Source organism: Enhydra lutris, unplaced genomic scaffold (genome assembly GCF_002288905.1).
Source record: "Enhydra lutris kenyoni isolate GAN:26980312 unplaced genomic scaffold, ASM228890v2 scaffoldscaffold62, whole genome shotgun sequence".
Classification (NCBI taxonomy): domain Eukaryota; kingdom Metazoa; phylum Chordata; class Mammalia; order Carnivora; family Mustelidae; genus Enhydra; species Enhydra lutris.
Genome location: NW_019154146.1, coordinates 10514992 through 10528091, shown reverse-complemented (window position 1 = coordinate 10528091; position 13100 = coordinate 10514992). Strand labels below are relative to the sequence as shown.

The 13100-nt window shown below is 48.2% G+C and overlaps 1 protein-coding gene across 1 annotated transcript in view; it reads left to right on the top strand.

Moving 5' to 3' along the window:
* LOC111158721 (AT-rich interaction domain 1B) overlaps positions 1-6971 on the top strand; it is a 441226-nt gene extending 434255 nt beyond the window's left edge. Inside the window, 3 exon segments of the mRNA XM_022520948.1 lie at positions 167-297; positions 2652-3092; positions 3094-6971. Coding sequence (XP_022376656.1) covers positions 167-297; positions 2652-3092; positions 3094-4377 — 1856 coding nt within the window. The 3' untranslated portion in view covers positions 4378-6971.
* The last annotated feature ends 6129 nt before the right edge of the window (positions 6972-13100 follow it).

Genomic DNA, 13100 nt, shown 5'->3' with positions numbered 1-13100 from the left:
CTCCATTTAAAATCTGGAAACAATCATGTTTAGCCATGCCTCGGGACATTTGTTTGAAATCCGTATTTAACGCAACACTCGACTTTTTTCTTATTCTTCTGTTATTTTCCTTCCTTTCCTGCACAGACCTGATATTAATTATACCTCATTCTTTCCCCCGTTTTAGTTACTCCTGAGGCCTGGCGTGTGATGATGTCCCTTAAGTCAGGTCTTCTGGCTGAAAGTACTTGGGCTCTGGACACTATTAACATTCTCCTATATGATGACAGCACTGTCGCTACCTTCAGTCTCTCCCAGGTAAGCCGGCACCCGACCTGCCAGGGGCCCAGGGAGCAGAGGAACGTTGAGGCGTGCACAGCGCGGGAGCGAATGTCAGGGGTGATCACATCCGTCGGGCATGGCCGCCCTTGTAGTTGTTACGGACGTAGAGCTGTCTGAGATTTAGTCAGGAGTAATAACTCGTTTCAGGCTCCAGTATAAATACACACATCCTTCTGTTTCTCACTAGAAAACTGTCCCAGTGTGCATGTGTGCGTGCGTGCCTGTGTGGGGGGGGGCGGTGTAGAACAGATAGTAAAATAAGTTGCTGTTGAGAAGGAATGTCAGCAACCGGTGGAGGTAACCGAAATACAACATCGAGCCGGGCCCGAGGACAGTGTTGGGTATGCGGGAGCTGGGGATGGGAAATAGCCTCCTTTCCAGGGAGAACGAACTGCTTTCTTCCTCTTTTCTTTTTTAAAGATTTTATTTATTTATTTGACAGAGATCCCAAGTAGGCAGAGAGGCAGACAGAGAGAGAGGAAGGGAAGCAGGATCCCCACTGAGCAGAGAGCCCGATGTGGGGCTCAATCCCAGGACCCTGGGATCATGACCCGATCTGAAGGCAGAGGCTTTAACCCACTGAGCCACCCAGGCACCTGAGCTTTCTTTTAGTTAGAAAGAAACGTTATGGTATAGAAAATGTACACGGGAGAGAGAGGCAGAGAGACCCGTTTAAAGAACCCCCCCATATCCCCATCATCCAGCTGAGATACTGTGACCTCATGGCCAGACTTGGTTCTCGGTCTGTTTCCTTCCTTGCTGCCTCTCTCCACCTTATTTTGGAGCAGTCATTGGAAAGCCTCCTACTTGTGTAATAAAGCTTCACGCTCTCCTTTGTTCGGCAGTTGGCTTCAAGTGGCCCCCCGCGTAATTGCTAGAGGAGAGAAGGGGAGCAGAGCATTAGGGAAAATGCCCGAGAGTCAATTGAGCTGCAAACTTTTAAAGAAATATTTAGAAACAAAAATGAAGAGAGGTAATTCTCCCTGCTGTGTATGAACAATTCTCCGCTTTGGGTGAAAAAAGCCAAAACATCTAATTACCTTGCTTCTGCTGAAATCGGACCAGAAGCTTCCACTTTGTCTTTCTTCTCACATTTAAGTCCTCATTATAGCCCTGAAAGGCAATTTTTCACTTGATAGGACGTGTATTAATAAGGTTATAAACATCGTGTGAAGCCCATTGTAACAGAAAATACTAAAAAACGTGTAGTGCCTTTTCTAGAATGCCTGCCTTCCGTCCTTATGTGAGCAGAGTGAACGGGTGTTGCTCACACATTTTCATACCAGAATCGCTTTAGTAACTTGTCGCTTTCCCCTGCCCTGGGGATAAAAGTTAACTTTAAGTCGGGGGACAGACACCCAAATCTTCACGTGAAAAATTGTGCCTTCATCCCCTAAAAGCAAGTCCTTTAAGGTCCTACTTGATTGGCCCCTTACTTCCTAATAGTCATTCACGCCCACTTTCAGGAAACCGATAGCAGGATATGAAAATACGATTGATTTCCAAAACACCTATCGTTAAAGAATCCTCCAGTCCCTCCTTATCCTCCGTCATCCCTACGTGTGGTGGCGTGGGCACTGGGGGAGGGGCGCTGGGCAGTTGCTAATCATGGACTGTGTCGGCGTTCTCAACACAAACTTGCAAGGAAACGAAACTGGTTCTCAGGTGGCTTTTGTCTTTCAGCGGGAGTTGTAATAGCGGAAATGTAAAAGTGCATTCTATGAGACACTCTAATTCATTTATTAGGGGCTAAATTGATTTGTTTTTAATTTTCTGTGTTTATGAGCTACTACATTGCTGAAATTATCTTCTCCCAAAGATATATGGGGAATGTAAATTAGAGTAACCTATGGCACCTGAGACAAAAATAACCAAAAAATCCTAAGAATAATAACCGTAAAAATCCAGGCAAGCCAGTCGCAGACCAATAATGGAGGAGAACAGACTCGCTTTGGGTGAATGAGTCTATAAGTTCACGTTCCCGCTCTTCTCGTATGGAGTGCGGTGTGTCTCAGTCAGAACAAAAGACAAAAGGCAAAGAACTTGATAATATTAAGAAGAAGAAAATACCGGGGAAGTTTCCATATTGACGGAGTAGGAAAGTCAGCAGGAAGGGAAAACACGGTGCACGTTGATTTAGTTAACAACGTAAAAGTCAGGAAGCCGGCTCTGAGATGTAGTTTCTCTCTCTGGGCCTAACCAAAACGGAATCAAAACTTGAGAAAAATCACCCTAAAACTGTATCAGTAGCTCTCAGGATTGCTGCCCTTCTCCACCCTGTCCGAGGTTATGACATTGTACCCGTTCTTGTTCTTGTCCCCCCTCTCTAGTTGTCCGGATTTCTCGAACTTTTAGTAGAGTACTTTAGAAAATGCCTAATTGACATTTTTGGGATTCTTATGGAATATGAGGTGGGCGACCCCAGCCAAAAAGCACTTGACCACAATGCGGTGAAGAGAGACGACAGCCAGTCGTGGGCCGACGATTCTGGGAAAGAGGAGGAAGATGCCGAGTGTGTCGATGAGGAGGAGGACGACGAGGAGGACGAGGAGGACGACAGGGGGAAGACAGAGACGGAGGAGAAGAGCGGCGTGGCTCTGGCCTCTCCCAGCGCCCCCGCAGATGCCAAGGAGAAGCCCAGGCAAGCGAGTAAGTTCGACAAGCTGCCGATAAAGATAGTCAAGAAGAACAACCTGTTCGTGGTCGACCGGTCCGACAAGCTGGGCCGCGTGCAGGAGTTCAACAGCGGACTTCTGCACTGGCAGCTCGGCGGGGGGGGACACCACCGAGCACATCCAGACTCACTTTGAGAGCAAGATGGAAATCCCTCCTCGGCGGCGTCCGCCGCCCCCCGTGAGCTCCACGGGCAGGAAGAGAGAGCAGGAAGGCAGGGGCGAGGCTGACGAGCAGCAGGAGAAGAGCATCATCGCGACCATCGACGACGTCCTGTCCGCTCGGCCAGGGGCGCTGCCGGAAGACGCGCACCCCGGTACCCAGACCGAGAGCAGCAAGTTCCCCTTCGGGATCCACCAAGCCAAAAGTCACCGGAACATCAAGCTGCTGGAGGACGAGCCACGGAGCCGAGACGAGACTCCTCTCTGCACCATCGCGCACTGGCAGGATTCTCTGGCCAAGCGCTGTATCTGTGTGTCGAATATTGTCCGTAGCTTGTCTTTTGTGCCTGGCAACGACGCCGAAATGTCCAAACATCCAGGCTTGGTGCTGATCCTGGGGAAGCTGATCCTTCTTCACCACGAGCATCCGGAGAGAAAACGAGCGCCGCAGACCTACGAGAAAGAGGAAGACGAGGACAAGGGGGTGGTCTGCAGCAAGGATGAGTGGTGGTGGGACTGCCTGGAGGTCTTAAGGGATAACACGTTGGTCACGTTGGCCAACATTTCCGGGCAGCTAGACTTGTCTGCTTACACAGAAAGCATCTGCTTGCCGATTTTGGATGGCTTGCTGCACTGGATGGTTTGCCCGTCGGCAGAGGCACAAGACCCCTTTCCCACGGTGGGACCCAACTCTGTCCTGTCGCCTCAGAGACTCGTGCTGGAGACCCTCTGCAAACTCAGCATCCAGGACAATAACGTGGACCTGATCTTGGCCACGCCTCCGTTTAGTCGTCAGGAGAAATTCTATGCTACGTTAGTTAGGTACGTGGGAGATCGCAAAAACCCAGTCTGTCGAGAGATGTCCATGGCGCTCTTATCGAACCTGGCCCAAGGGGACGCGCTGGCGGCACGGGCAATAGCTGTGCAGAAAGGGAGCATTGGAAACTTGATAAGCTTCCTAGAGGACGGGGTCACCATGGCCCAGTACCAGCAGAGCCAGCACAGCCTCCTGCACATGCAGCCCCCGCCTCTAGAACCACCGAGCGTGGACATGATGTGCAGGGCGGCCAAGGCTCTGCTGGCCATGGCCAGGGTGGACGAGAACCGCTCGGAGTTCCTCCTGCACGAGGGCCGGTTGCTGGACATCTCGATATCCGCCGTCCTGAACTCTCTGGTCGCGTCTGTCATCTGTGACGTACTGTTTCAGATCGGGCAGTTATGACACCCGTGAGAAGGCAGCATGTGTGCGTGAAGACTGGAGGCTCCCGTGTAACTGGCTGTTTTCTGTTCTTGTTTATCCAGCGTAGGAAGAAGGAAAAGAAAAGCTCTGCTCCTCTGCCCCATTCACTATTTACCAATTGGGAATTAAAGAAATAATTAATTCGAACAGTTATGAAATTAATATTTGCTGTCTGTGTGTATAAGTACCTCCTTTTGGGGTTTTTTATTTTGGTTTGTTTTTTTTTTTTAACCAAAGTTGCTGTCTAGTGCATTCAAAGGTTACTTTTTGTTTTTTCAAAAATTTTTTTTTTATTTTTTTTTTCTATTTTTTTTTGCATTTTTTTCTTTTTTTTTTTTTTTCCTTTTTTTTGGGGGGAAGCAAATTGACTTTAATGAAAAAAAAAAGTGGCAAAAGATGCTAAGGATGAGAAAATTTCACCACACTGAAGCAAAAAGGTGAAAAATTATCAACTTCCTAGGCATGTTATTCTTCAGATGATGGAAAAAACAAACTGTATCCCATCGCCCAAAGCTCTGTGCAATAGAAACTTCTAGAGATGTAGGGATAGGGGCTCAAGGAGGTGTGTCAGTCAGTAGTCAGACTATGAAATGATACTGGTTTCTCCACAGGAAAATGGTTACATTAGGCTAGGAGCAAAAACAATTTTTTCTTTTAAGTTAAGAATGAAAATACATACCTGACAACGATCAGTGGAAACTGCTTCCTCACCACTACCGTCATGTCTGCTGTCTGTCGTCTGACCTTCCACATGACAGTTCTTCACAATTCCTTTAATCATTTTTTAAATATTTTTTTTTTACTGCCTATGGGCTGTGATGTATATAGAAGTTGTACATGAAACATACCCTCATTTTTTCTTTTCTTTTCTCTTTTTTTGTTTTTTGGTTTTTTTTTGGTTTTTTTGGCTTTTGTTTTTGTTTTTAGTACAAATTTTTTAGTTTCTTTTTCATGATGTGGTAACTACGAAGTGATGGTAGATTTAAATAATTTTTTATTTTTATTTTATATATTTTTTCATTAGGGCCATATCTCCAAAAAAAAAGAAAAAATACAAAAAACAAAAAAAAACAAAAAAAGAGGGTAATGTACAAGTTTCTGTATGTATAAAGTCATGCTCTATTTCGGGAGAGCAGCTGATCACAATTTGCTTCATGAATCAAGGTGTGGAAATGGTTGCATATGGATTGATTTAGACTATGGTTACCAGTACAGACAAAAAAGAAACAAATACAACTAAAAAAGAAGAAACACAACTTGAAAGATTTTTCAGTGACGAGAATCCACATTTGTATTTCAAGATAATGTAGTTTAAAAAAAAAAAAAAGAAAAACTTGATGTAAATTCCTCCTTTTCCTCTGGCTTAATGAATATCATTTATTCAGTATAAAATCTTTATATGTTCCACATGTTAAGAATAAATGTACATTAAATCTTGTTAAGCACTGTGATGAGTGTTCTTGAATACTGTCCTAGTTTCCTTACAGTGGTTTCACAGTAACCAACTCCTTCCCAAGAAATAAGGGAAAGCCCAGCCGTGTACTAAGTGTCCTCATCCTGAAACCCCGAGGTCTGGAGGGACCTTTAGGGACTTACTTCAGAGTGGGGAGCAACACTTTGATTTTCTCAGATCATTTAGCTACTGAGTCTTTGTTTAAAGCAATCAACCCTAACGACACTGAGGTGTGAGAATGTCCGGTGTGTATGGGCGGCGGCGGCTAAGCCCAGGAGCTCGCTGGCCTGATGATGTACACTCTGCCTTTTCCTAACCCCATCTTGATTTGATTCGGTTCAGTCTCGTCCATGTCTTTTCTGCGTGCCTCGGAGGTATTTTGCCTTTAGTTTACTCCGCTGTGTATAACCTTTATATTGTGCAATGTTAAAAAGACGATGTTCTATTTTTTGTGGTGTACATAGTGCAAAGTGATTATTTCTATTTCAGGGCATATTAATATTCTCGTGTTCTTCCTACCTGGTGCGCAGTAGCTTTTTAAAACCAGTCACTTCAAATTTGAACTTTTTCTTCCTGGGTCCTTGACTGTTCTCGTGTAACACTCCATTTCTTTGAAACTGCTGCAGAATTAAGGTGTTAGCGGACTCCCTTCTGACGCTACCTCTCCACCACCCTGCCAGTCCCAGCACACTCAGACACCCCCAGTCCGCTCGCCAGACCCGTTGCCCCAGGGGTCGCACCTGGAAGAGTTAGACAAGAGCACACAGCTGCGACCAGCGTGTGAAACGTGACTCTAGTGTCATGAGAAACAGATTTTTCTGCGAGCAGTGTCCTCCTCTGTCAGCCCTCACCTTACTTAGTCCCGTGGTCTTCATACTTAACAATGCAGCCAAATACATGTTGAATTAAAAACCCACGTATAAGTCTACTTTAAGTACATCTGCGTGCTAAGAACAGATTTTAGCGCTCCGAGCTTCAAATGCGAAGATTTGTACGAGGGAACTCGATAGGAATCTAACCGCTCTCTTAACCAGAGCGTGAATAAAAGGCATACCCAGACTCTGAAAGTCCTCTAACACCCCGATTCCTTTGTCACTCGAAAAAGTAAAATCATTACAAAAGACTGTTGTTTTCATGGTTTGCGTTGTAATCAGTACCCAGAGTCTGAGCGTTGCGCCACAAGTTTTTACATGCTGATGTGCAACGAAACCTCCTGAATAATCCAGGAAGACTTTAGCATCCTTTCTCCAGTCACCCCAGAACCAAGACCACAGCAGCCCACGAAGAGCGTCCAGCCTGCCTGAGATCAACCTGCCTACAAACTGAGTCATTACTTTGTCCTAAACATTAGCTGGTTTTTTTCCCCTATGAGGCTTTTCAGAAATTTACAGGATGCCCGTACTTTAAATGTGTACAAAAAAAAAAAAAAAAGATAAAAATAAAGGTGCAAAGAAAGTTTAGTATTTTGGAATGGTGCTATAAAGTGGAATCTGTTGGTATTTGAGTGCAATTTTTTATTGTCACATAAGAGCTATCTGGTGGCATGTACCCAGAAATAACGATTCGCGGTGTTTTGTTTGAGGTTGAGAATGACAGAGAATCCATTTTCATTGGCAAATGTGGCCTCTTCAGAAACTAGTTTCACTGTTTTTGAAAAGTTATAATAGAGAATGGCTTTGGGGGGGGGTGAGCAGTTGGAGGGTACAGTGCGAGCTATTAACTACCTCTTTTATGGAAAGAATCTGGCCTTTGCCCTGAAATCCATCCATTTAAAAACTGTTGGAAATCTTTCATTTCCTGTCAAACCCCAGGGACCAATTCCCATTATCTGTTCACCTGCGAAGCAGAGAAGGTGTTATAAATGAGCCACGGGTGACAACCCAAACAACCCGTTTTCTTCTTGCTGGGCTGTGTTTCACTTCTTTCTCGGAGAGCGGAAGGCCGGCCGCCCGACGGCCCTGCCCTCTGCCCCCCGCCCCCGCCAGCCCCACGGAGAAACTCCTAGTCAGGCGAGCTTTCAGAAATGCCGAGAAATGTCTCTGGTGACAGCGTATAACCCGCTAAGATGTCTCCTTATTCATCAACTCAGCAGAGAGGCGTCGAGCACACGCGGCGCGCCCAGCCCTGTTCTAGGCTCCCAGGAGTCACTTGTGAACAGAGACCCTGTCACAGGACAGGCTTTGGGGTCAGACGATGACAGAGGGTGACACTGAGTGCATTTTTGTTGGCTACAAAACTAAGGTTCTCACTGCAGCACCTCCGAGCGCGGTGAGAAGAGCTCCGGACCGAAAACCAAGGGGACTGAGGCGAGGCTCAGAGCCGGGCTGGCCTGCAAACACCAGGAAAACCGGTCTCCAAGGCCGCTCCGGCTCCAGAATGTGAGTCTACAGCCTGGGCCCTTCCCTGCTCACGCTCACGTCAGGTCGCCTGTGTGTTCTGGAGTGGGGGCCACAAAGGCACCACGGGAGCCTGGGGCCCAGTGACGCCAGGCCGCTGGGTGAGCCCTTGGCAATGTAGGAATCGACCAAAACTCTTGGAAGACCTAATCGAGGACTTTTTTGTCCTTAAGTCCCACAGGCCCTCCCATGTGCCCGGGCCCATCTGTCTCCCGTTGCCACACTCCCTGCTTCTGTCCCGACTCCCCTGTCCTTCGTTTGATGACACTCCAAGCCCTCCAGAACACCGCAGTCCCCATTACCACATTAACTCACTCTGGGAGGTAAACGTAGGAAACCCTGAGGGGAAGCTGGGGCAAGACCGGCAGCCGTGTTCTTCCTGAGTCTGATTTCAGGGACTTGAAGTTTTACCGCGGCTTCTTCGAGGCATATTCTAAGAAGCAGAAGAGCGACTGCAAAAAACAAAAACTACCCAAAACTCCGTACACGCTCCCCTCTGGGCCATCTGTACTCTATGATCGTGGTTAAGACTGAGAAATCCTGCAGAAGGGAAGCCTGTTTATCCCAAACATTTCCTGACTTAATTAACCTTGGAACCTTCTTTTTTTTCCCAATGAACTTGGCCGCTTTGGTGGATTAACCGCGTTAGCCGAAGAGCCCACCTCCCTTCCCAAGCTCCCGCAGGGCTCTATCCCTTACACTGAACTTGCTGGGTCCTCCCTGGGGGAGCTCGTGAAGCTTTCTCTTGCTGTCTCTGTGACCTTGAGCAAGGTGCTTAAATTCTTTGAGCCTCCGTTTCCTGACCCATAATACGGGGTAATGCCGACCTCAGGACTGGTGAGGATTGAAGGAGATAATTCTACAAAGACCTGATAACCTGCCTGATCGCTGTGTGTTCCCCCTGAACGCACACTCACACACACACACACACACACACACACACACGCACGCACACACTCTTCCTTCGGTGGGTGCTCTCAAGCATGTTTCACGGAAGTTTAAAATCTCCCCTGAGAGGCTGTCTTCCTGTCTTCATAACCAGCCACATGGTTTGTGTGACTTTGTTGGTTTCGGTTTTCTCGAAAAACCATAAGGCCTTAGTCGGTTGACAGCCTGTGTCTAGCAGGCAAGGTGATTGTGCTAAATTTCTCTAACGCAGGTCAGTTTGGGGTCTCGGACCTCCAGAGGCAGTGGCAGACCTCACCTGTGACGTCCCAGGCCCCAGGGGCAGGGAGGCGTATTCGAAGGACAGTCGTCCTTTCCTGCCCTCCTCGAATAAAATGGTGGCTAGGAACGTCTTCCAGAGGCCAGATGTGGCAGGTGACCGAATGCAACTTTTCTGTTCGCTTTGCTGTTCCTTTTCCTCTGGCGAGGAGGGCTTTCCTCGACAAAAGGAACTCTAGTCTTCCCACGGAGCTGGAGACAGGCCAGTTTCTGGGGGCTACCACAAAGGAATTCGGGGCGCTCTTCCTTTCCATGCGGGCTTAAGGTCACGTAAATAAATGAACCTTGAGCTTTGATCTGCATGACTCTGGCATTTAGATGGCCCAGATCCGCATGTTCTACGCACTGTAGATCTCTCCAAAGGCTTAAGGAGCCTAAACTTGGATTCAGCCCCTTGAAGATATCCTTGTCCAAACAAAAGCAGTTTCTTAAGGCAGAAACCCGCAGCATTTACGACGCCGCTTCCAGTAAGCGGTGATCATTTCACATTTGGATGTTTCTCACACTTGAGAGAACGCCGTGGCTATTAGCTGTCTTCACAGAAGCCTTGGTGTAGAACATGAGAACATCCATTCTCCAGAAACAGAAGCATAGGCTGGCGCGCAAAGTAGCTGGAACCAAGCTGAGACCTCCACTTTCCAAGAACGTGTGTTTGCCCAAGAAACGCTCGCAGCTCTACGCAAAATCCAGGGGATCCAGGGACTTCCCAAACAGAAGCCATGGTGGACACTGGCCACAGATTAGAAGGGGGGAGGGGGGGCCCTCGTAAAACCTCATCATCAAGACGTGAGGTCAGATGCGCAGTCCACATCCGTTAAAAGGAACATAGGCCAGATTTCAAAGTCTGGGCAGTCCAGGCAGCGCTCTCTCCTTGTAGGGTACGTCCTTCCACGAGTCTCTCCTTCCTGCAGTCTTCGTGATCCGCAAGCCCTTCATCGACAGGTTTTGTGTCGAGAGGCAGGTGCAACTGTCACCCGCTGCCACATGGAAGAGCCCGTGGTACAGGCCTCTGACCTCTGGGGCTTTCTTGGGCCTCCCTCCTCATCCTCGCGCCCAAGGGCTCTGTGAATTCCTGCACGCGACTCCTGATCCCACCCCCGCTGGACACGAGATACTCTACCAAAGCCTAAGATTCCCAGGAGATGTCAGATTTTCTACCCTTCTGGACCTTCAAGGATACTACCCAACTTGTACCAGGATTTAATTCTTCAGAAAGTACCGTTGGGCCCATGGGCCTTCACAGATGACCCCTGGGGAGAGATTGGAATGAACCGAACCCCAGCTAGCTTTTAAAGTTGAAATTCCTGGTCATCCCAGCAAGGGGCCTTTCCAGTAGGAATTGGCATGACAGTCAGCCCCGTTACCTCAGATGCTCTTGGAAGCTTCCCTGGGTTGGTGGTGGTGGTTAGAATATTCTGCCACCCAAATGACCTCTTTGGTGCCCCCGCCAGACATCGTTTTAGATTTTCATTGCATAATCTTTTCTTCCCTATTTCCCTTTTCCTTCACCCACTGGGACGCAGAAGACACCTGAGGAATGGAAAGTGAAAAGGGACATATGGGGAGGACACCAGTTGCCTGTGTTTGGATCATGGCTCCAAAAACACTGGTCTAAGACGAGATGCTATTTGTTCCCATGGGGGAAGAAATGACATATCTTCTACACATTGAAGATGAATATACTTTTAGCTTGATAAAAAGAAAAAAAAAAAAAAGTACCCATAAGTGCAATGCTTGTTTTGTTGGTTCCATATATTTTTCACCAAATGGTGCGAACATATGGCCAGTGCTTCTCTTGGCCATAAGATCTAAAGGGAGAAGACTCCTGATGGCGAGAAGCCACAGCGATTTATCGAGATGAGTTTCAATTCCAGAGGGAGCTTCGAGTGAAGGCCTCTCTCAGCCAACTTCTCATGTGCGGTTCCCTCTCCCCACGTGTAACATTTGATGTCTGCTTTGGTGGGTAATTGTAGATCGGGATGCATCTGGGAAAAAAAGCTTGGGTTTTGTTAATTAGTGGAATTGCATCTTGGTGGGCCTTGTTTTCAAAAATTTAATTTGATATTAGTGTGGGGGCTCAGAGCACGGAGCAGTCAAGTCTTGATATGAGCTGGCATCTCTTCCCGTCCACCCAGAATCTGTCTTTAAGGGCCGTTGTTAAATGGTGAGATTTTTAAGTGCCTGTAAATCATTTTCCACGTCTCATGTTCCATCTGGGGTATTGAACTTACATTTTTGGAGCCCACTCCTCAAAGCCTCCTGTCTGGCATCTCCTATGGGGGCGGGAGAAGAAGTCTGTTTCCTATTTTCTCAAAAGCACTTGGAAAACCCCACTGAGGTGGAGCCCTGATGGGAGGCTTCCCAGTGCTTCCCCCGTCCCTGGGAGGCCTGCGATCCTGACTCACAGCAGACGTGCCCCCGCTTCAGCTCACCAGCCCCCCTCACCTCCAGGACAGAGAGCTTCTGACCCTCCCACCCTGCCGGGCACGGGGGCATGACCCACTCCTGTACCTGTCATGGGGAGAAAGAGCCAGCCTTTCAGGGTGGAGGTTTCTGGGGTTTTCCCATGACCCATCTAGAGACACTACCTCCCAGTTTGCACTCCTCCATGCTTCATCTGTGTCATTCCCATCGGCATAACAGTAGGCAAAATAGTCTACCATACAATGGGCATTTAATAAGCAATAACAATCTCAGTCCAAAAACATACCGAGCATCTCATCACGTGCCTAACTGGGGCCACACGCCTTGGCAGGTAAGGACCATTCCAGTCTGAAGCATGTTGCAGAGGATACAGGAGCTGAACCCAGCCCAGGTTGGAAGGGGCAACCTGGGAAGGCTTCCTGTAGGAGACTGCATGAGTTGGAATGGGACTTAGAAAAGAGAAGTCATTCCTTCCCAGACATAGTGCTCATCATATGAGAGAGTTATGAAAAGATCTCCGGGCATTCTGGGACCGAAAAGAAATCCAGAATTGTTCAAGTGCAGGTTTTGAAGTGGTTGTAGGGAGGAGTTGGGGTGGGGGTGCCAAGAGGAGACTGGGGAGTTAAGCGAGGACAAGACCACAGGAGTCCTGCCTCCCCCGAGGAAAGCTGGCCTCGGTGGTTATTGAAAGACTTGAACAGTAGTGAGATCCCTAGTTACAACTAGATGGGAACCTGAGGAGTGAAACTAGTGGAGGGAAATCATCGGGGATCCAAAGGATTCGGGCAAGGGGTGCTGAGGGCCAAGTGAGAGTCATGGCTGTCGGCTAAGAAGGGTGAGCAATCTTTAAAACATGGGGCAGGTCCCAGGGTGTTGCGGACGTGAGGCCTGGTGGTTGTGTGGACCGAGGAGGCGGAAGGGAAAGGCACTTCCTGGTGTGGGTCACTCCCAGTGGGGTCTCCAGTCCTCAAGGAGGGGGACCAGCTGGAAGCCTCCGGTATGCGATCTGGGTGCAGACCAGTGGTCTCCAAAGATGCCCAGACTCTCAGATGTGGTGGGCTGCAGGCACAGGGGCATCAAGGTTGTCACCAGCGGACCCCGGGGTAAGGAGATAATCCTGGTTCGTCCTGGTGAGCCCAAGGTAAGTGCAAAGGTCTTTTTTTAAAAAGCAGGAGGCAGAAGGGGATTTGAAGGTGTGACACAGAGGG